Source organism: Dreissena polymorpha, chromosome 11 (genome assembly GCF_020536995.1).
Source record: "Dreissena polymorpha isolate Duluth1 chromosome 11, UMN_Dpol_1.0, whole genome shotgun sequence".
Lineage (NCBI taxonomy): Eukaryota > Metazoa > Mollusca > Bivalvia > Myida > Dreissenidae > Dreissena > Dreissena polymorpha.
This window is the reverse complement of record NC_068365.1, coordinates 63,270,041-63,293,598: the sequence shown is the minus strand read 5'-3', so window position 1 is coordinate 63,293,598 and position 23,558 is coordinate 63,270,041. Positions and strand designations below refer to the sequence as shown.

Sequence of the window (23,558 nt, the reverse complement as noted above, 5' to 3'; positions counted from 1 at the left end):
GAGAGAGAGAGAGAGATTATAATATGTGTTATTATTATTATAAATTAATCAAAGTATTTCAGTCGTTCTTGAAACTCATCGAATGGTATAATATCTCAGACAATATACAAACCTTATAGCATTAACTTTCTTTTCTAGCTCTTCCAAGCATTTAATCCGTTCTTTTTGGTATCTGACCGTTTCATTCAATGGCGTTTTTTCTTTTTCCAACTTTTCTTTAAAAACATCAATTTTTCTTCGCAATTTTCTTCAAAGGAAAATAATATAAAACAATGGGTTAAGTGTAAACATGTACATGTTAAATAAAAATTATAACGTTATAGTCTTTAACCAGCATAGATTGATAAATAATAAACATACGTTTCAATATTTTCAATCAGCGACTCTGCCAGTTGTTTTTTTAAGCTCTCCAGTTTTGGTTCGGCATACTCGATGAATTTTTGTTCAATGTCCTTTTTTTTGTCCCACATCGCTTTCTGTCCGCCATATGACGCTGTTAATCCCACCACTCCACCTCCAAACTTTCAAATATATTTTTTTTTAATTGGCAAATCCATATAATGGGCTTCTAATGTATGCAATAAAGCGGTGAAAATACTTAAAACATAATACACGAATACATAAAATGACATATTTATTTCAAACATTTTAAAACGACCAAACACATTTCTGTGTGATTTTGCAGTACTTTAACCTTACGAATTATTTGCCTAACTATGTTACAACAAAGAACATGTATCTAAACACAGAAACTTTCTAAAATAAATAAAAACCTCACAATAAATTGTATGTCATTTCTATAAATTATAATCATGTGATATGGATAAATTTAATTTATTAATTATTTGATCGTCCATTTATCATGTTAGAATTATGTTGCTTGTTTACGAATCAAAATATATTACCGCTGTCATTGCAACTGCTCCTGTGGTGGCTGCGGCTAAATAAGCGACGCCTGCAGGACCTAAGGCAAGTGGAATCATTACAGCCGCGCAAATCCAGGCGTTAAATTTGAATCCTAGATTTTCCGTAAACTCAGCTAAAATGTTTTCGAACACATCAGTCGCATCTAAGCCAAATGTGTTGCTCGCAATTCTCTCGCTACTGAGAGATAGTTCGATTGCCCAAACTCTCTCGACCTCTGCCATCTTTCCTGTAACCAAACCAAATACACGTGTGCGTTTAATGAAATCGAATCTATATTTATAATCCGCTTTCATTCTTTTCTTTTTTAAAGCACTCAATAGGGCAATTTGAACAAATACATAGGGATAACCTAAACAATAATAGAAGTGATTTTTATTGCACCCGCTATTCACTTATTTAAGGAAATTGATCAAGTTCTGTACAATACAGGTAAAACGTATACAAAACAATTTTAACATAAAACGTATTTAAGCTGTGGTCTATACGTTAAACGAACTTGTTCACGGTTGTTGTTGTTTTGAATTTTTGAAACATATATTTAAATGCGTCAACCTTCCGTGTATTGAAATATTACTATTATTCTTTAAATGAAAGCCCCAAATGGATTTAACCGGGGTCATTCAGGTCAAAAGGCTAACACTCAGACCTTAAGATCTTCATGACACTTACACTGCCGTATGCGTATTAAGCCATGTATATGCAATGCACATATTTACACAACAGAAACATTTGCATTATAGAACCATAACCCGTTTTACACGCTCCATTATTTTATCCATTTCAAACGATGATTACTGATATAAAAGCAGATGTCAGTGTCAACATCGTAATTTTGCTGTTTAGTGTTTATTGTTTTTCTTTCTTCTTTTTAAATTGTGCATCTTTCAAAGACTGCTTTCCGCGTCTTTTTTTCACGATTCGTTTAAGCTATTGATGTTTTTGACACACTCAGTTGAAGTAAAGTCGTAAATGCAATTGACAAATACATTTTGCAACAAACGGAAATGCCAATATAACAAGAGCAACGCATAACGTATGCCACGCTCGGCTGCGGGTGCAGTTTTGAATAAATGAAAGCTTGTCAGAATTTTTAGAGGTCACAGTGGCCTTAACCTTTGACCTAATGACCCAAAAATGGGTGTGGCATGTAGAACATATCAAGGTGCAGCTACATATGAAGTTTCAAAGTTGTAGGTTGAAGCACTTTGATTTTAGAGCCATTGTTCGAAACGTTGACAAAATGTTAAGGTTTTAGCACGACGCGGACGACACGACGACGGACACGACGACGGACACAACACGACACGACGAGCTGGCTATGACAATACCTCGGGTTTTCTACGAAAACAGCCGAGCTAAAAATTAATAGAAAATGTAAAGAATAGCAATATTAATTATATCAAATAGAAACGAAGATCATGAATGCATAACAGACATGTAACATAATTACTTGAGAGCCGAAAAACTATTATGAACAAATGACCGAACTACCGTAATAACTCTAAGTTTTCGCACACTCAAAATAAATATTTGTCTTGACTATCAATTTTCGGACTTATGGGCTTTCGTCCACAGTTAATGTCTCTTTATTTTCGGACAGTATATTTTGACCTCTATATTCTACAGATTTCGGCCCTGATTTCGCTTATGTCGTGACACTTCGATAATGGATGCTTACAACCGGATTAAGGTCATAAAACCTTGCAGGTGCATGAGGGCAATGGCCCATTACATTCGCGTAGTTGGGTAAATAACCATGTAGACCGTTAGAAAATAATGGATTCATCCAACAGCATTTGAAACAGTGTCGGCCAGTTAAGGAGAGAGAGTAAGCAAAGCTATTTGCGATACTAATTGATGTATACAAATCAAGGATCGATCATAGATTGAACGTGTTGTTAAATGAATTCTACGATAGTATTTCATATAATACCAGAGATTTCAAACACAAACATGTACCAAATAACAAAACAAATAAACGTACCTTTTAAAGTTTTTATTGTAGAATCGAGAGATTTTATTATGCCCTGCCGACAACAATTTGGTGCTAGTTTTAGCAAATTTGATTTCATGCGTTTGTTTAATGTCTGAAAATGCAAATCAAATACAAGCAATAATGAAACTGAGCGATTTTAACGAAATATTAAAATTGTCGTTTGTATATTAAATGTTAGATAATTTGCTCATTAAACAATAAACGGCTGCAGTTGTTAAGACTCGGTAACAATTCATGTTATGATATTGTTTATGTAAGCATATGAGACTTTAATAAAACAAATCTAAGCGCCGTAAAATCAATAAATCAAATTGAACCTGAAGAAATTACATCTAATTCAGAGTATATAGAATCCCAATAACGTTTACTTTTGGTTAAGTATTAGCGCTTATAAAATTAGTGGATATTTTGAACACCAAATGCGACCATAATTTTCTATTAAGCGTTTTATAAAACAAACTCGTGTGTAAAAAACATAGCGCACTCCAATAAAAGTACAGTTATTTTCTTTTTTCCCGTTCTGCAAATACAATAATTTTACAATACTTAAAATAAAAATATATAAATGCGCGCTTATTAAACGAGACATGCGTGTAAAACAAATATTTAATTGACATTTAAAGATAAGATCTTTGATTAAATATGTATAGCACTAGTGTCGATGTGTCCCCCAATTATTGGTGTCAATACTTGACTGATATGTCTGACATTACGGACACATACAACGGTTTATTTTTTTCTTTAAAGCTATATTAGGTTTAATTGCAGGATAAACGTTTGACTTTAATATTCTAAGAAAGTGAAAACAAATCCACGCTTAATAACAAAACATAACTTTATGTAATTACGAGTAAAAAATGGAAGCTCCGTACTAAGATTAAAACAATGGAATCAATATGCAATACAACCAACAAAACAAAACAGGTAATTTGCTGAATTTAAAAACTCAATGGCCTCAATGTTCCAATATGTGCTTCCATATCGACGAGTTGCCTTTGTCGTCTGTATGGTCTTAATTAACGTGAAGATCTATACTACTAAATACGCACCTTTTTGTACTCATCTGGTTTATCCTTGTCGAAATATTCATTGTCGGATTCAATTTTGTCTAACAGTTGTTCCATCTGTATAGTTTTCATTTTTTCTGTTACAAGTGCTTGTAGCTGTTAATACAAAAACAGCGCCTGCACCGTTATTGACAAATATCGCGCATTGCAGATTGCGTAACAAATGTAGAAACAGAACAACACAAAATACAATTTAAAATAATTCTGTACGATAATAAGCTCTATTTAAATTTGGAGTGGTAAATTTGACTTAAAGCAAGCGCGATTCACTCATACATTCTGCACCTCGTCCCAATACCCTAATGCATGTGGTATTTTTGACGGAAAACATTCAATGGTATAAGGAAATATGAACCCAACACAGACAGGCTCAATATATTTACATTGAAATGTGCTTTTGACTTTAAATACGCAATACTGACTTACGCATGACTCCAGCACAGTATCTCAAAAACCTAAATGTGTAGCATGAAAATTATTCAAGGGGTGTAGGATATATTAACCGGAAACACAAATGGTGTCGAACTGTTTAGTCTTAAAGATTGCCCTTGACCTGAAACGTACGCATGCCCGCTAAACATCGCCTAAATGATTTGAACGTTTCATGGATATGGAGCGGGCGAAAAATGGATATCAAAACCTATGACCTTTTGGTACCCGATTGAACTTGCGCCCATATAATTGACTTATGCTTCATGTACATCGTCTCGATATCCTTGCACATCTTTCCAAACGTGAAGGAGATATGTAGCAGGTATAAACAATGAAGCTTATTATTTATCTTAAAATGACTTTGATTCTGAGCCGCCTGCAGACTTACGTCTTTTGCACATCGTCTTATTGGCCTGAATAGTTAAGCCAAGAATTATAAAACATGTTTAAAGGATAAAAGCGACATAAGGCAAGAACGAAACAATTGACATTGAAGAACGACCTTGACATTGAGCCGGCAGTTATTACTGATTCCTCCTGCATATTGTCCTCTTGCCATATGTATTTGAGGTACGTTTCAAGAAAATCCCTTCATTGGTTAAGGAGAAATTGAGCGAACACATACTGACGGAATGTCTGACTGACGTAGTGAATACATAATATCGCTTTGCGACGACTGAATAAACAGAATAAAATGCTGAATATTGTAGATTGTATAGATATAAGCAATTCCCTAGAGTGTGAAATTAAATGTCATGTCCTTTCGGTGTAACAAAGGAACCATACCTTAAAAAATGTACAGCGGGATAACAAAAATTGCATGTGCTAATTATCATTCCAAAAAGTACCAACACAGGGAAATGACTTTTGTAATTGTAAAAGTACGACTGATAAATATAAATTACACGTAAAAAATCATATTGTAATGAACTTTTAAATACAAGTTCAAGAGTTGTACGTTTAACGTTATTGGAAACTTTGTGGGAAAAGTTTTATCAAAGCACAGAGACGTGAATGCTGATTCAAGTAAAACACATGTTCTTCGTAGCGCGGGGGGGGGGGGGGGGGGGTAAAAATACTTTAAAAGCAAATATTTCTTCAAATGTTCTGATGTTTATGCACGCGTTTCGTGGTGTTACTTTATTTCTAATGAAATGTAACGTACTAGCAAAAGCACTGAAGTGATCAATTGTACTTGAATATGTTGATCGTGCATTTTAAATACTTTAAATATAACATATATAAGTATATTATACGTCTGTATTTAATTAAAGTATTGCTTCGAACAGGTTAATGCGTACCTGTTATAATAACCGAAAGCAAACCTTGTTACACGCCACATATGTTTTCATATACTGTACAGCTCACGCGGGTTATTCAAATTCCGCGCTGCCACCGCCGACAAACACGCCCGCGGGCGGACAATCACGGCGATATTGTTTCTTGTTCGCGTTGTATTCTCGGCGGTTTCTCCCGTTCTCACAAAAACGCCGCGGACACTATCACAGTGGGAATTCACCGCGGAACGCCGTGGACTTATCGCGGATCGCGGTTGAGTTTTTTATAAAAAAAATTCATTCGAGAAACGGTTCATTATGAAAAGATAAAACATAAATGTATACCTGCGTAGTGTTCGTGGTGAATAAATAAATTCCATTAACCATAAAATTCTCAATGATATAAAATTGTTTTGTTCTGAATCCCAATAACGATGAAGAAAAACTTAAAAGTATGTATCATAAGGTGACGTATATTCCCGAATATAATCGTAATTAAATGTTCCTATTTCTGTGATAAATAATAAACACGAGGGAATATATTTTAATACACAATTAAATACCCTCAAATACAAAAGATAACTCGTGTAGAATAATCTTCGTGTGCGTAACGTTTTACGCAATCTCGAGAACCTTACACATTAACACATAATCTTTTAACCAATCAATCAATTTTAAACACCTGTATGACCATTACAACAGTAGAATTATTCACGCTTATTTCAGGCTGTGTGAGCGTTATCGGTTTGTACTTTCCGCAATAATGTTAATTGTTATTACATGTACTGTGACACGCGTACCATCGAAGTTGCAAATTGTGACCGATTTCGGCTTGGATCAGCAAACTACGACTTATTTAATTACATGTACTGTGACACGCGTATCATCGAAGTTGCAAACTGTGACCTACTATTGATAACATGTGCGAAATTTCCTATTAAATAAGTAACTCATAAAGACGAATTATAAAATACCTTTACTAACATTGTTAATACCACTACGAAAATGCGCCCAAATTCCATCTTATTCTAGCTTATTTTACACACTTGAAAACACTTTAATAAAGCATGCTTTTACGTTTCATGATCCTGATACCATTTACCACCTGTGGTCACGGAGCGTATATTGATGGTCATCTAGAGTCCGTGCTGTGGTGGAGGGTGTACTATCGTATTAGTTACCATCTGGACAATGTGTTATCTTAGCGACACACATTGCCACGCGCTAATTTATCACCTGATAAGCAAAAACAGATGCCCATATGTAGGCTGAACACCATGAAATAAGAAAAATAAAATAAAGCATGAACTTACAGATCCTATATATATATATATTGTATTATGCCCTGATGAGCTATGCGAAACGCGTTGGCTAAATCAATATATATTTAAAATCCCAGACACGTGTTTTTACTTTTATTATATATAAATATATATATATATATATAAATATATATATATATATATATATATATATATATATATATATATATATATATATATATATATATATATATATATATATATATATATATATATATATATTTATATTTATATATTCGTGCCAATAATTACCGGGGAATAACCTAAACAATATACTCTAAAGTTTTATTATAAGTTCATTAAATGGTGCGACGATAACAAAAGTGTCAAATTTTCAATTTGGTTACAAGAAAGGAAAATGTACAATTGACTGCATCCTCATTCTCAGTAGTATTACCAATAAAGTCTCAATAGCATTGTTAATAAAGTATTAAATTCTGGTGAAAAATTATATTGTGTTTGTATACATCATGCTAAATGCTATGAGAGCATTGCCCTCTTCTGTAGCAAATTATAAACCGCACGGGTATAGCGAAATAAATTATTCATCAAGATAAATCTCATACTACCTCTTTAAAGACAAAATTGGGGTTTACAACCATACATATCTAGATATTATTAAAATTCCAAAACATAAAACAGCTCTCACAAAATTTCGAGTATCATCTCATAGATTAAAAACAGAAAGAGGACGATATAGTAATATTTCAAGAGACAACAGAAAATGTAAATTTTGCAATCTTAATGTTATAGAAAACGAGCACTTTTTTGCTAGCATGTCCCATTTACAGAGATATAAGACTAATCTTTTGAAAACCATATCTTCCAAGATGGCCAAACTTAAATAAATTTGACATTTTGATGAGAACCCAAAATATAATAATATATAATTATGCTAATATACGGAACACGAACCTTCTGAAAATGAAATATTTAGAAGTAAATGGTTAAAACATAACTAGTTCAGGTAATTAGTGCGACAAAGGCAAAGATAATCCTATCTAAACTAATCGTTATTTCTTACAAATACCAACATGGTCAGTCTCTCATTAATGCAATAAAACGGGCAAATTAATATGTTTCATTTAATCTGCTAGTCCGGCGTGGTTACGCAAATATTTCACGATAAAGATCGCCATGCTGGGATGGCTTAACACTTCAGAACTTAAATTTGAATGTGTGTAACATGTATAATAAAATAATAACAAGAGCACCGCATAACGGGTGTCACGCTTGGTTGCGGGTGCAGTTTTGAATAAATAAAAGCTTGTCAGAATATTTTTTTTAGAGGTCACAGTGACCTTGACCTTTGACCTAGTGACCCAAAAATGATTGTGGCGTGTAGAACTCATCAAGGTGTAGCTACATATGAAGTTTCAAAGCTGTAAGTTGAAGCACTTTGATTTTAGAGCCAATGTTCAAAACCTTAACAAAATGTTAAGGTTTTAACACGACACGGACAGCGGACGGCGGACGTCAGACGACGAGTTGGCTATGACAATACCTCGGGTTTTCTCCGAAAAAGCCGAGCTAATAATACTAATAATATTATTATTATTATTAAATATGATAATAATAATAATAATAATAATAAAATGCGCTATGATATCTATGTACTCGAAAGATAAATACATCTTTGTATGCAATGTATTTAAAATCTACTTTGAGATTAAATATTTAAGGTCACGGTGTAACGCCGCGGATTGTCAGCGCGGACCACGGTTGACGAATGCCTGCTGTGATTTTTTGCCGAAGGAAATTACGTCCGCGGTGGCCTGACACGACGATCATCGCGGACCAGTGTAACTCCGACGTCCGCGGCGATTCCTAACAAAAACGCGTTCGCGGTGACACTGCGGAAAATGAATACTGACTAAGAACTGTACTGTAGCAAAGTTCCCATTGGAAAGCCTGACCAATAATTTAGATAGCGTAAAACAGACAAAAGAAATAAACTTATATCTGTTAACCGTTGCAGGCTGACTGTGAGGTCACCATAATTTGCTTAAGTTGGAAGTGGTTTGTTTGGTTTCTCGTATTTACGTTGAACATATCAGTGTTTTATGATAACAAACACACACTATACGTTATCATGTGGCATACACAAGCGTTTAAAAAAATTCGTTGATGGAACTGGAATTTAAATTTGCAAACATTTTGCAATAATCTTCATACGTCAAATATGATAAATGCCTTCAACATAAACATACTTTTATTATATTGCACTCGCACGCTCAAAAATCCGTCAAAACAGTAATTAATTAAAAGTGACCAAGGCTTAAATTAGTCCCTAACAACAAAAGCAAAAATAGTATAACATTTAAAGACATATCATTTTCTTGCAATAAGTTATCATATAACATTCTTTGTTTGTTTTTAGGTTTAAAAAAAGAAAAAATGGCAAGCACAATACTCAAAGAGCGCAGCAGGAAGCAAACTAAACACACGTATATATGAATATCATAAAGAAACGACTACATCACCCTTCTAAAACAGAATACACAAAAAAAACTAACATTAAAAACAGCTTGATCTGTACTATTCTAAAAGCGACACAATTCACATAGGCTTTTCACAGTAAACGTTTAAGTCCGTCTGTTATCGACAAGTTGACAGCAGCTTTGATTTATATATTGTACACTATAACTGAACGAAACATACCTTTTTCTTAAGTATACCAGCCTGTTGAGACAATGTGTCAGTTAATTGCTTTCTGGCGTCGTCGAGAACACCAATCTTGCCATCAGTGGTTTCTTTAAGCTTAGCATAAAAATCCCTGTTGAAGATAAACAGAACTTAATTTATGAATATCAGATGTTTACAACATGGCTGAATGAGGCATAGTATAGCAAAAATCCCGAATTCTTGTAAAAATGGCACGACTAACATCTAAATGCCCTTAAATTTCAAGAAACTCCACATTTTGTTTATTTCCCTACGCGAATTGGCGTTTGTGACGTCGAGTGAATCCTTTGATCTCATCTGGTTGTTCCAGAGCCGATATTTTCCGAGTAAATGTATTTTATTGTTTTGATTTCCAACAAAAACTTTACAACTTCATTGGAATCACATACTTTTTAGTTTTAATTTGGTTGATAAATCCAAGAATATTTCACTAAAAAAGCGATTTGCTCCGTTAAAAGAGCATCGTATTGTTCTCAATTGTAAGTATTATAAATTTCTACAAGACTGCAATACAATAAACTTTGAAAGTTGTTTGATTCAATAAGTAGCAAAGATTGCAAACTGTGTATTTTATATTGACCAAGGGAGATACTTATGTTCATTTCCAGTAAGTTTGGAAACAGCAAAAAGCGTCACTTGCAATTGAATCTCCCCTATTTGATTAATTAATAAAAATACATTTTATAAGTTAAATTATATCATACAATATAACGCACTTTTCATTATAAAACATATTTTATTAAAAACTTGTATTTCTTTAAATGCAGTGTAGACTCATACATCCTTTAAGACATTTATACCAATAATCAGTATACTAAATACAGGCCGTTTTGTTGAGAAAATAACTGTTTCTAAAATGATAATAACACGATCATGGGGCAGCAATGTTTACTACCAAGAAGCCAAACGAAGCACTGTATGCTTTAATTGATAGTAACCAACTGCACATACAAGTATACTGTGTAAATCAATAGCATGTTTTGAGGAATTATTAAAAAATCGTTTAAAGCAGTGGTCTGTTAATAAAACAAACGTTGTTTATGTATACATATGTTGGAGGTTGTCGTAACACATAACACAAGGTGATTAATATTTCATCCGCCAAGTAGACTTCTTAGTTATATATTGTAGAAGTGTTGTATTATCTTTAATATCGTAAACTGACAAATACTTGTTGACAATACTTATTCTAAATAACATAGATAAGGACACACAGCTACAAACGATCCCATTCTCTTAATTAATAATAGCTATCTTTGTCTCATTTACGCATGGACATTTTGCTAGCATTCTGATTTTAAAGTAAACATTATTTCAGACTCTGAAAAGGACCCAGTTTCTTATTAACCATGGATGTTAGACATGTGTTAAATGTTGAACTAGGTCAATACTGAACTATGCAATACTATGCTTCCTCTACGTTGATTGATACATACATTGTTGTCAGTTTTGAATGCTTTAATTTCTGTGTGGCGTAAAAAAACTGCAATGTTATATACAAAATAATGCTGAAAACTGTACACATAATGCATCTTTACTTTAACGGATATGGCGGAGGCCAAGTGGCGGAACTTTCGCATTCAAAATTACTGTGAACCCGATGCTATATCAGCATGTTTTAATTATGTAGAGATCACAACTCAAATACATTGATGATCCTTCTTAAGCACTCATTTACCCGACTTTATAAACGACGCAGCCATTGTAATATAAACGCAAACTACGTATTTTTTACATATGGTAATATGAACAATGAATGTACCTGAATATGTATTAATTATATGGTTTTGATCGTTTTTCCTTTACAATTAAACTGTGAGTAACGTTACATGTACAATAAGTATTATTTCCTTAATCCGAACATGTATGTGATTGGTTAATTGAATTGTTTATTCCGCGATAATATTTATTTTACAATATTCTTTGCTAAAACAAAGATATAAACAGAACTGGACACTAACGAACGACTTATCGACAATATCCGCGAACATACGCGTTGGGGAAGCCCATTCATTATAATTGTATATTCATATTCATTTTATATGTACCACACTTTGCTTGCTTTTTGTATAGCTAAGGGACGAAACAATACGTTTCGATATATATAGTTACCAACTCTATCTCTGCAGCATTGCTTTTTACAGAAGCACTTAAGAAAGTCTGTTTTGTTGAACACATGTGGATATGTATTTTATTCAATATTTTAAAGTTTCTTCTATGATTCCTTTTTCGTTCGTTTAAAAAGTGTGATTGTCGTAAGATTTTCGCGCTAATCTATCCAAGTGTTCCTTTAAACTCAGGCTTTCAATGCCGTTAGATTTTTATTGTGATGCTTTGAGGTTGATTTTTATAAACCGTTATATATTTTTTTTTTTTTGTAAATATGTATATGTTATGTGACTTCCTAAAACCGGCAAATCCACTGCTTTGTTTTGGTTTTGCCCGTTTCAAGCGATAGATCTAAAACTGTTTTACAATTTCAGAGTTATGTCTGTTTTATTGTTTAAGTATTTAGAGCACTTTGTTAGTTTGTCACAGGTTTGGGCGTATAGTTCTGATAACGACATATTTTCGGTCTTGCTAAGCGTGTTGATAGATTCATTTCTGTGATTCAGTAGCGGGTATCTTCTCTCACTTTTTCAGCGCATTGCAATACAAAGTTTACATTAGGTGGAAAAGACATTTATGACATAACGTTAGATGCCACGGTTTTTTTGTGATTGCTCACACAACAAGAAACGGCACTCAGGGCACATATATGAATGGATGGAGGTCGATGCGCTAACCTAAGATTGCATTAAACGTTATTTACCGCGTGAATCTGTATCCTACCTACCAAACAGGAACAGTACTTAAAACTTTCACATGGTATGCATTGCGTTAAAAAAAGTTAACAATAATGTGTTAGTAAATAATTTTTAATTGAGTGTTTTAATGTATGAAATAACACATTAGGTTTAAGTGGACCATATTTATTTTGTATTATATTCTACAATTACCTTTTTTCTGTTAGCAGGTTTTTCATGTCTCTGCATGCTCTTTCCATACATCCGCAAATTTCTCTCCCACTTAATATATGTCCACTAAATTGTGTGCGCACAGCATATTTGCATACGCTATCCTGAAACAGATTCTTGTTTGAAATACTTCAATATATAGTCTTTGAAACGAAATCTAAAATGGGTTTTTTAAGGCAAATATCTTAATTCTCAAATCATGTCACCATAACAGTTTACAGAAAAGATATGTATTTCGGCATACATAAATTAAACTATATAGCGTATTTACCATCAATCTATTCTGAAATGTTTCGAATTCATCTGTGGTATTGCTATCAGGCTGTTCCAAAGCCTTGACTGCAAACAATTCGTTGCTAGCATTTTGCCTCCGCTGGTCTCCATCATCGACTCCATGCAATTGATCTTCTTCATCGCGTTTCTTTATCACCCTCTTATCCACATCATCGTTTGTTTTCAAGTGTTTCTCTTCATTGTGTACATATAACTCCATTTCGTTGAAATCATCGCTTGCATTTGATTGATCATCTTCAACGGATGCATTTCCCTCCCGCTTATCACCATGGTCTATAGTATTGAGCTCATTTTGATGTCCACAATCTGTAAATAAAAACTTTTTATGAGCATTCTTATTATTTTAATTATAATAACAATAATAATAATAGCAATAATCATAATTATAATACTAATAATAAAAATACCAGTAATATCAACACTATTTATAATAATTATTATTATCAGTCAGTTCAAATTTGTCTCACTTAAACGCAGTAATCTCCCGTAATAGCATGCCTCTCCCTACTTTTCCACAATTAAATTATTGGAAGAAATTAGTTTTTACTAAATTCCGAATCACAACCATTGATTTCGTCTTGCTGACTTATATGTAACGTTTATCACGATTAAAATTGTGCGTGCTTTTACAGAAATAACAAAACCCAGAGCCTGTTTGATGTTATTTACGCCTTTTCTTTATAGAGGACTAAATATTGAACTAGAATAATTATATATTGTGTGACTGTACCTTTCATTCTTGATTCCAGAAACCTCTTGGCGGACACAAAAAACACTCTGTCATCTTTAGGAACGTCGACATTCATCATCTTAAAAATTTCCTTGCACTTCTGATCATGTTGCTGTCTTAATTTGGTTATGTCAAACCCCTTCGAGTCGTTCATTTGACAAAGATCCCATCGATTGATTAATATGAAAATATCAGGGACTGACATTGTTTTGGCAACGCGTGCAAAGAATGCCTTTTCCTGAAACAAACGACCAATTTACGGAAAATTAAAATGTTCAGTTCGTTGATTTTTATTTAATTATATAATTAAATTAAGGTTTCTTTCAAATCTCTTAAATAGAATGCGTGTTTAATAATGTTCTTGTTTACATTTCATGATCATTATAATATTAGATTTTCGGACAATATATTGATGCAAGTAAGGACATAAAGTCAATGATATTTGATAGGGAACAATTCCATGAAGCGATCATAACCCCTTGGAGTATCCCCGTTGTAAACATAACAATTTCATAATTTGAAATATGGACAACTGACGATAAAAGGAATGGAAATCAATGATTTTGTAAATGTTGTCCCAATCTGAATCATTAGCACGCCAACACAATAAATATTACTGCTTGCTTATATAAAAAAAAAACTTGATTCCAAAAATTAAAAGCTGTACATTTAATAAATGTGGTCACTGAAGCTATGCTTGAAATTGCGACCCATTATATTTCCGTGCCAATCGAAAACGCATATAATTGCACACAAATACACAAAGAGCTAAACATTCTGTAATGTTCAAACATATCGTCCATACAATTCAGGGATTTCTAACGAGTGCAAGCAACTCTATTTTATCAAATATAGATAAATTAAGATGAATAAACTCACAGTAAGGGATATAATGCTCTCACCGCCGACAACAAAAATAAACACGTCTGAGTTACCACATGTTTGGGATATACCTTCATCCAGTACTTTTTCAACATCAATACCTGGGCTGCAATGTAGATGTGATGCTTAACACGAACAGATACACACAGAAAATCGCACAACACATATCTGAACACAAGTTCCGTATTCTCAATATTCATCTTACTAACGCAATAAAAGATTTGTTGTATACTTTGTACAGGAATTTCGTTCACAACAGTTTCAAACTCGCTCAAGCGTGCCATTATATGTAATGTTAAGCGTTTATTTCGTCATGTTTAAACACTTATGTTACATCAACAAAAGAACATGTCGCCGTGGTGTAATGGATATGGTGTCCGCCTAGCGACCGGGATGTCACGGGTTCGATCCCCACCGTGGGAGCGTTCTTTAGATCTTCCCCAAAGACACCAAGTACTGGTTCTAGGCCCAGGAAACGGACTCGAGAGCGTTTATATAAGCCTTAAGCTTTCGATGCAATCGAGCTAAAATAAATAGGTTTAAACTAAAAGAACATGTACACTTTTTTCTATCTCTTAATTAGCATCAAATTGCATTTTACTGTATATTTATGAATTCTTACACTGAGGTTAAGTGTAAGCTTGATTAATTGGTAAACATTTTGTTATGCTGTTTTATGGAATCACAGCTCGTAGACTTGCTATCGTAGACTGTCGTTGACAGCCATGAGATCGCATATGTTTATTTAAATCATTGTTTAATACGCTGGTAACATAACGTGCATGGAGTAAGAGAAGTCTAATGTTTCTGTACAGTTTTGGATGAATTGATCTTCTCTAAATCGGACTACATTGCCCGATTTTTATTTGTGAAGGTAGCTCACAAATAATGTAGACGCAATTTTGCAAATCAGTATGGCTTAGCTGCGAAGGAACCGTAACCCATGACTGCCTGTGTGGATAAATGCAGTAAAATTTAGCAGACGATACATACTTAAAACTTTTGCTCTAACCACCTCATCCGTCTGTTCTCACTGGTACACTACATAGAGTGTATTTAACAGCTTGTTGTAAGACAACGTTGGTCAGTCTAGTGTTAATCAATGAAATCTGTACATATTGGCTGCTTTCAGGGAAAACAGGGCTTAATGCATGTCAAATAAGATTAGCCTGTGCACACTGATTGGCTGTATGAATGATTTGGAAAAAAACACACATCTCGACCTGTGCTTTAAGACACACTCTTTATAAATTTGAATGGGTTGTGGTCATTTCAAACTTGCGATATAAAAAGCTATAACATAATTTTGAAAACTGAGTTTCGTCTAAGATTATACTAGAGCGAACAAATTCAGTGCCTTCAGCGCTTTGATTAAAATAATGCGATATATGCTGAAAACAAAACATATCAAACCTTATCACCCTGTAAAATTATCCATGCATTTTCAAAACATCCTGGCCTGAGTTGCATTTGTTAATGTATCTCAAAAAAGAGGTTGGCCCGTGATTAGCGGCCGTGTAAATAGTGTAAAAGCTAAATATAAAAAGAGATGGGGGAGGGGAGGAGGGGAGGGAGAGAATCTGTATGTATGATATCATTGGTAACAATATGATAACAAGTTAATACTATACCTGTCTATAATCACGAACTCGTTCGCAAGAATTCGGTGTTTTTTTCTTGGCAAGTATAACTTAAGGTTCATTAAATCTGATACATTAGTCAATTGTGCGTGTGCCATATGAAGAACCCTCTGGAATTGAACAATCAATTACATATAAGCATTTTTAAATTGGCTTTGTTTGTCGTAAATTCGTATAAGATTTCAAAACGATGAACAAAGAAATCAAATTACTAAGTAAACTAAATAATTATTTAGTAGTTAAATCTATTATTTTCTGCTGGAAACGTATCACACAATGATGCAAAAAGCTAAAAAAAAAGCTAGATAAATGACTATGAATAAATACAATCACATACAGCTTTGCAAAAGATTTAGAGCTGGTAAGGCACAATTACGTCTGCATGTTATAGATCACTTGGTATACATTAAAGCGATTTTATTCTTGATCATGAAGAGTCGCTTATCCTGATTATCATTTGGATTTTGTTATTTTAATTATTCCATGTGCATTATCTGTTTGTATTACCAGCAAACAACCAAAGGTATGTTGACCCTTAACCTCGAAAAATTTCATTGACAATTGCGATTCTTTAAACCACAATGTTTATTCAAATGCTCACCACCTCAATAATGTCATAGAATTGTAATAATCGTTGACCCAGTGCTGTTGTTTGGCATTCAAACACAAAATTTGCAAACCTATCTTAGAGGTAAAAACTTTGTTCCGAAATACTTATGTTAAATGTCAGGTTACAGAGAAGCTACGCTCTGTATGAACAATTATATTTTAAGATTGTTAAGAATGTGTACGTCAAAGGTTAGGAGCGGACAAGTAATATAAAACTTCCCCTTCAAAGTTGTATTTTGAATGTAAATATTTGACAAGGCATGTTGTTTCTGCAAGAAGTATACTTTGTAAAAATGTTAAAACTCGGGCCATGCTTTTTTAAATAAAGAACTCCAAGGTGCAGTTCCGCAAAGCTGAGACCGTACAATAATAAATGCTGCTGATTTTAACCTCTAAATATGACCATTGCCTTAAAAATAGTATTTCGGTAATTTAAAGTTTTTTAACGTTAATGGGGATGAGAGAGAGAGCAGAAAGTCCTTCAAGTCAATATAAAATTACAAAGCGGACCGACTCTCTATGTATCAGAAAGCGGTACGCTGTGAAATCAAGGTATGATTATTAAGACTTATCAATCGCTTATGTAGGTTAATTTGTGATATGTTACGTTCAAGTCATGAACTGTTTCGGGCATTTCAATTACGTAGACGTGTTGCAATAGACGTCCTACAGACAGACAAACTGATTTACCAGAAAATAGATCAGGATATATTTACCTCATCATAATACTATACAATAACAATTTAAGAGTCCTTTTCGTTGGGGGAGGGGTATGCAAAATGTTCTTGAACACTACTGGACATGTCAAGGTTTGGCATCAATTATCAGCACCGAAATACGATATATAGATACACAGCGATCATTTGTGTTGGGTTTACCTCAATATCATGTTTTTCTTCAGGCGATGTCTCACTTATCAAATAGCCATGCTCATCATCGGTCCCAGCAATTGTAACAAAACAATTTGTTACATGTCCAAGTCCAGATGGTAATATATCATCACCCAGCAATGCGTTGATAACTGTACTCTTACCACTTGATGTTCTGGAAATGTGGTCGAGTAGAATAATAAAAAGGATTGTAGAGATAATAATATTTTTACTTTAAAACTAATTGGCTTTAAAAGCTAAAAACAATGTTCTTCCATTGATGGCAGTATTGATTTTAATAAAAACAATTAAAATACATATCATTAACCTTCCAAAGACGGATATTTTCATCTCATTGTTGTCAATCTTAGTTAATATATTGGCTGCCCTTTCTTTAACGTCATCCCACTCTGCTGGCTTTAATAAACCAACAGGTCCAACTGCTGACTTTTGTGTGGCTTGTGTTACTGCAATGTATATAATAAACATCAACGTCGATTATTGCTCGATAACAAAGTACACAAGAGCTTTAATTAAAACGTATGAAGGATTTACTAAGACTTCATCAATTTAAATATAATATGTTCCCTTTAAGCAAAGCCAAATAATCGCATAGCTAAGTATGAGCGTGTGCATTTGTTCATACCTCGGTATATTTGTTTTATCCGAAATACTCATACAAAGTTCACCTTTTTAACCGTTATGCGTTATTGTTTGCGTTACTTGGAAAGAAATGCACTTGATGGTGGTTTTCCCTGCCACTAATAAAAGAACATATTAAATTATAGCTTTTTACAATATATCCTAAATATGATATTGAAATATCCATTCAGCTCATGAAATGAAGACAATTGACGATCTTACAAGGAGATTGCGACAGGATGTGCCTGGGGTCCTCTTTCGTGCTAGGCAACAATATCACCTTTTTATACTGGTGTACACGATTTTTATTGGTATATTATTGTTTACTCTCGACTCAATAGTGAGTGACGATACTTTAAACTTATGAACTAAACATTATACCTGTAGGACCTTTTTTCCAACAAAAAATGTTTAAAGAAATGTTTCTGATTGTGAGTCCTCCTCTTTAAGGCGGTAAAGGGCATACTAGGAATGCACTTCGTATATCCGTCAGTCCGTATGTTAGTCTGTCCATAAAACTGTCCGCTCCATATGAGTAGAGGTAAATGAGGCGATGTGCAGATTGCATGAGTCATTCGTGCCGGCTAAGGTCAATATTATACTTCACGGTTAAAAGTTGAATGGCCCCAAGGCAGCGAAGATTCGCGCGGATGTGAATTAGTCATGCGTGAATAACCCCCGTGTCAATACCGATCGATAATTACAGTGGCTTTGTCATACCAAGCACACTATTCGGTCCGTAATGTGTACTCCTACACGATAAAATCGTAGATAGTTACTTCGGAGACTTGATGAAAACCTTGATGTTATCCTCGTGGAGGTAGTGCATTTATTGCATAATTCAATAATCTCAAAACATTAATTTCACGCGTAATTAAATTTAAAAAAAAACACAAACAAGTTAAATTTTATCTTTATCGTCTGTAATTAATTATTGAAACAATTACTGTAACGTATACTAATTTAACAATATACAAATCGCGTTTTAGGCGGATTTATTATACGATGTTACATTGCTATGCGCACATATCGCTTACATCATTTTAACAAGATGGCGGACTATACAGAAAATAAATTGTGACTCTCGACAAAATGGAAAATAACGATCGAATTAACAATGGAGATCATACATTTAAAAAGGATTAATGAAATGCCTGTAATAATTAACGATTCATAAAACGTTTTAGATACTAACAACACATTTATTACTAATTACGCAGTGGATATGTCACGGAAACGTGTGTTTTCAAATTGTTGTCGTTCAGTTTACTCGCAAAGTAAAAACATCTGACAAGATTATCGTTCAAGGTCAAACTTCAAAGCCAAAGGTTAGAGCTTCTTTTTCTCATGACCGGTATATATCTCCTATATCTATTTAATTATTTCCATTAATGTTTGCTACAATTTTTAGATATATGAGTAGATGTACACACGGCATGAGTCACTCACGCCGGATCAAGGAAAAAGTTATGGCAGGTCAATATCTCCTTTCCCTTTGAAGAATTTGATAAAAATGTACCAAATGTTTAGGTCATAAGGGTTATGTGCAGAAATCACACCTTCTATAATCAACTGTGTTTGTTTAACATATAAGCTCTTACAGCCGTTGAAACATATGTATGTTCATCAATAAAAGTATGTATCTGAACGCAAGCGTGAATCTTGTATGAAATGAATCGGACATTACTTGACATTACTAGATTAAAAAGACACGGATACCGCGTAACTTATTAAGAAAATATTGAGTTATAATATTTAAACTTAATATATAACAAGCACAAAGTCCGCTTATATTTGCAAATGTATTATGATGGGGTCATATTTAGGTTACTGTAACTAAATAAAGATCAATGGTTTTCACTCAATCTTTCATTAACAAAGAAAGCTATTACACGTATACCTCAAACATAAATACCCCATACCAAGATTAAGTCGGGGATTACAGAAGGGTTTGTGGTGTCAAGGTCACTGGGCACTATTAATTTATATTGAGTAAGTATTTGCTATCACAATCTTGAATAAAATCGATAATTTCTTTTGTTGAATGTAAGCTTTAACAAAAAGGAGTAGGTCTCTGTCATGTTTGAATTAATACTTTCGTTGACTAATTTCGGTCATTTATTTAAAGGCCCGTAAAAGCTAACAAATCCAATTATTATGCATATAAACTGGTATAATTTTACCGGATTTCAGTTACTTTTGCATAGAAATGATAATAACACAGCTTAAGTGCAACGTTGTCAAGAATTACGAAAGATATACTCGTTTCATAATTTGCAGAAATGTTTACAACTTTGCAATTTCCGTACATTTTCGCTATATCCGATGTTTCTCGGTTTCTTTCGTTAAGTACGCATATATTGATGATAATCAAAATTTGTTATCGGAAAACCGACTCGGAATCGATCGGAATGAATGAGTAAATAGCGATATAAATAAACTGATTGTTTGTAAACACAATTGACTTGGAGGACACTGCATTTCTAGTTCGAAACAAGTTGTATTGCTAATTTTTTATGGTAATGTCCAGTAGCATATATATATATATATATATATATATATATATTGATAACCTTTAAAAATAAGATATACAAAAAATATTTTAAAAATGGTAATAATAACGGATCGTCACCTCTTATGGGCCTTTAATGTATACATCAAATATATAACTATGTTTAAATTTAACAGCGACCACAGTCGATGTCAAATGGAAACGATTGCCAAAGATATCACTTCTTGTTGAAACGAGAGTCTTACTCATTCAAACATTTGTCATAGTGTGATTGTTTTAAACATGATTATATATTTTTGTATTGTGAAATATCTTAATGTGAACGTATTCTTCATTTTTATATTTTGATGTCTTGAAATAGTTTGTGTTTATTTTGTTTATAGAACAGTGCAAAACAAACATAATCAACATAGCTATCCGTATCCTCTTTTGCTATTTCCATTTTTTTTAAGCTTCCGCATTTGAATCTAGTACATGCAGGCACAAATAATGTCTAGTTATAATTTTGAACCAAGTTCTATAATAAAATCATAAGAGGACAGACAACATTAATATTTTTAATTTAAATAAAAACATTAGTGCGTGTGTGTGTGTCATTTGGCATGTGGTTATCTAGGCGAGTTTATTTGCTTTATTGTAACTGATGTGTTCACTTGTATAACGTACACAGGCGAAGTCGTTGATTGATTTTTTTATCAATGGTTACTTTCTATAAAGCTGCGTTATATAATACTTGAGGCGAACGTTTGAAATGAAAATGTAAAAGATGCCAATACCTTCACTTGACAGCGTCTTCAGAGAAGCGACTAAGGGACCTATCGCAGACACATGTTGTCTAAGCGATTTCTTAGTTTTAGTGAAGATATCGTCTGTACCTGTAACTGAAAATGGAACAAACTGTATGTAAACATGTCCACATAATATGTGTCATTTGAAGCATAGCAGTAGGTTAAAACACGGTAAAGCACAGTTTAATAGTGCAAATTGTATAGAAATCAATGGTTAAAGCGGATCCACATCCAAAAGCTTTTATAAGATTTTTTTTATTTTTAATAACCAAAATCGCCCTCTACATCAACGGTAATCTTTTAAATTGAATCCAGAAAGTATATTGTATTTTCTTAAGTTGCAATGCTAGTGTTTATTAGAATATGTATTGATTCACGATGGCAAGTGCGAAAGTATGTGTGTATTTTAAAGAGTATGAGGTCCTTCAGCGCGTTAAGAATTTAGTGTGAAGTATACCTCATTAACTTACTAGACTCTTGAAAAAATAAACGACTTGTAAGCTGCATTTTCCAGATAGCTATTAATTACCGAAAAATAATAAGTTATAATTGTTCGTATGCTGAGGCAATAATCCGGTAAACACGGAGACAACATAATCTTTTCAGAACAGTTGCCACCAGCTTATTTTGTTTTTTCATAACATAATTTCGCTGGGTAGGAAGATTGAATCGTTGTGTATACAAACACATTAAACTAGTAATGATAATACTTATTATACATATTTGTATTAAAATAACGTGTATCCTGATTACGTTAGAGATGTTTTATTTCATAAACATGATTCCACGAATCATACACAAGTCTTAGAGTATACACATATAATTTATGTTTGAATGAACTCCCTTGAATGTATAGAAATAACGCGTGATTAGAGGGCATTGAGGTCCTTCTTCGACAAAAGCTGAACTATTTGAGGACTACATCACGTTACGCACGTTATTGAACAATTATTTGCGTCACCCTAGTAATACACGTTTGAGTCAATACAAGCTGCAGAATCATCGTTATCATCATCAAAATCATAATAAAAATTAAGATCACAATCATCGACATCATCGTCTCCTTCTTGTTTATCTCCCTCCTTCTCACCATCCCCATAATTGTTGCAACCATTGTAGTCACCGTCATCACTATCATTAATTACAGTTTTATAAACACAATGATCAGCATTGTGTTAGTCGTTATTATATCGTCTTACCCATTTTTACCATCATTATTATTTCAATAGATCAGCAACCTAATCATCGTCACTTAAAATAAAATAATTCTTATTAGAGCATACATTTCATACCTCAAAGGAATAACACATTAATCAGTTATTAGTATTTGGTATATGCCGCCTTGCACGTTATTTCTTTTAACTTTAATATGAATAATAATACTCGCATAATGTTGATTATTAAACTTATACTTATGAAGGCGACAATGTTGCAAAAGAAGAGGATAATAAAAAATGAAGATGTTAATAACGATTATTTCAATGTTGTTGATGAAAATGTTTATGTGTTTAGATGCAGATGATAATTATAATGATGGCCAACGCAAACTGGTGTTGAACATTGAAGTGTGCTTGATTTTGTCACTATTATAACAGGCTAGTATAATATTTTATTTTCCGATTTTCATCAAAGCCACGTTGAGTAACTTCGAAGACAAATCGGGTTTCAGACCAGTGTATACAATACTCTTCATGGATATTTTTAAACTGTATAAAGCGTGCATAAAAACGCCAAATGCTCTCTGTCTATTTTGACAAGTCAAGTCGATAAAACGGACATTTTTTTATATATTCGAACAACTTAAAACTTAAAGCCCTATTTCGATGTTTATAAAAATATATTAAATAGAAATAGCGCAAAACGAAATAC

At 33.3% G+C, this 23,558-nt stretch overlaps 1 protein-coding gene across 1 annotated transcript in view; it reads right to left on the bottom strand.

The window, feature by feature from the left end:
- The window catches only part of LOC127851714 (mitofusin-1-like), a 56,001-nt gene that overhangs the window by 2,736 nt on the left and 29,707 nt on the right, over window positions 1-23,558 (bottom strand). The window contains exons 3-16 of the mRNA XM_052385568.1: window positions 21,678-21,782; window positions 18,076-18,214; window positions 17,757-17,922; window positions 16,261-16,379; window positions 14,627-14,735; window positions 13,748-13,985; window positions 12,995-13,323; window positions 12,706-12,827; window positions 9,683-9,797; window positions 3,973-4,086; window positions 2,912-3,014; window positions 906-1,153; window positions 361-521; window positions 113-247 (exon numbers count right to left, since the gene is read on the bottom strand). Coding sequence (XP_052241528.1) covers window positions 113-247; window positions 361-521; window positions 906-1,153; window positions 2,912-3,014; window positions 3,973-4,086; window positions 9,683-9,797; window positions 12,706-12,827; window positions 12,995-13,323; window positions 13,748-13,985; window positions 14,627-14,735; window positions 16,261-16,379; window positions 17,757-17,922; window positions 18,076-18,214; window positions 21,678-21,782 — 2,203 coding nt within the window. The remainder of the gene's footprint in view (window positions 1-112; window positions 248-360; window positions 522-905; window positions 1,154-2,911; window positions 3,015-3,972; window positions 4,087-9,682; window positions 9,798-12,705; window positions 12,828-12,994; window positions 13,324-13,747; window positions 13,986-14,626; window positions 14,736-16,260; window positions 16,380-17,756; window positions 17,923-18,075; window positions 18,215-21,677; window positions 21,783-23,558) is intronic.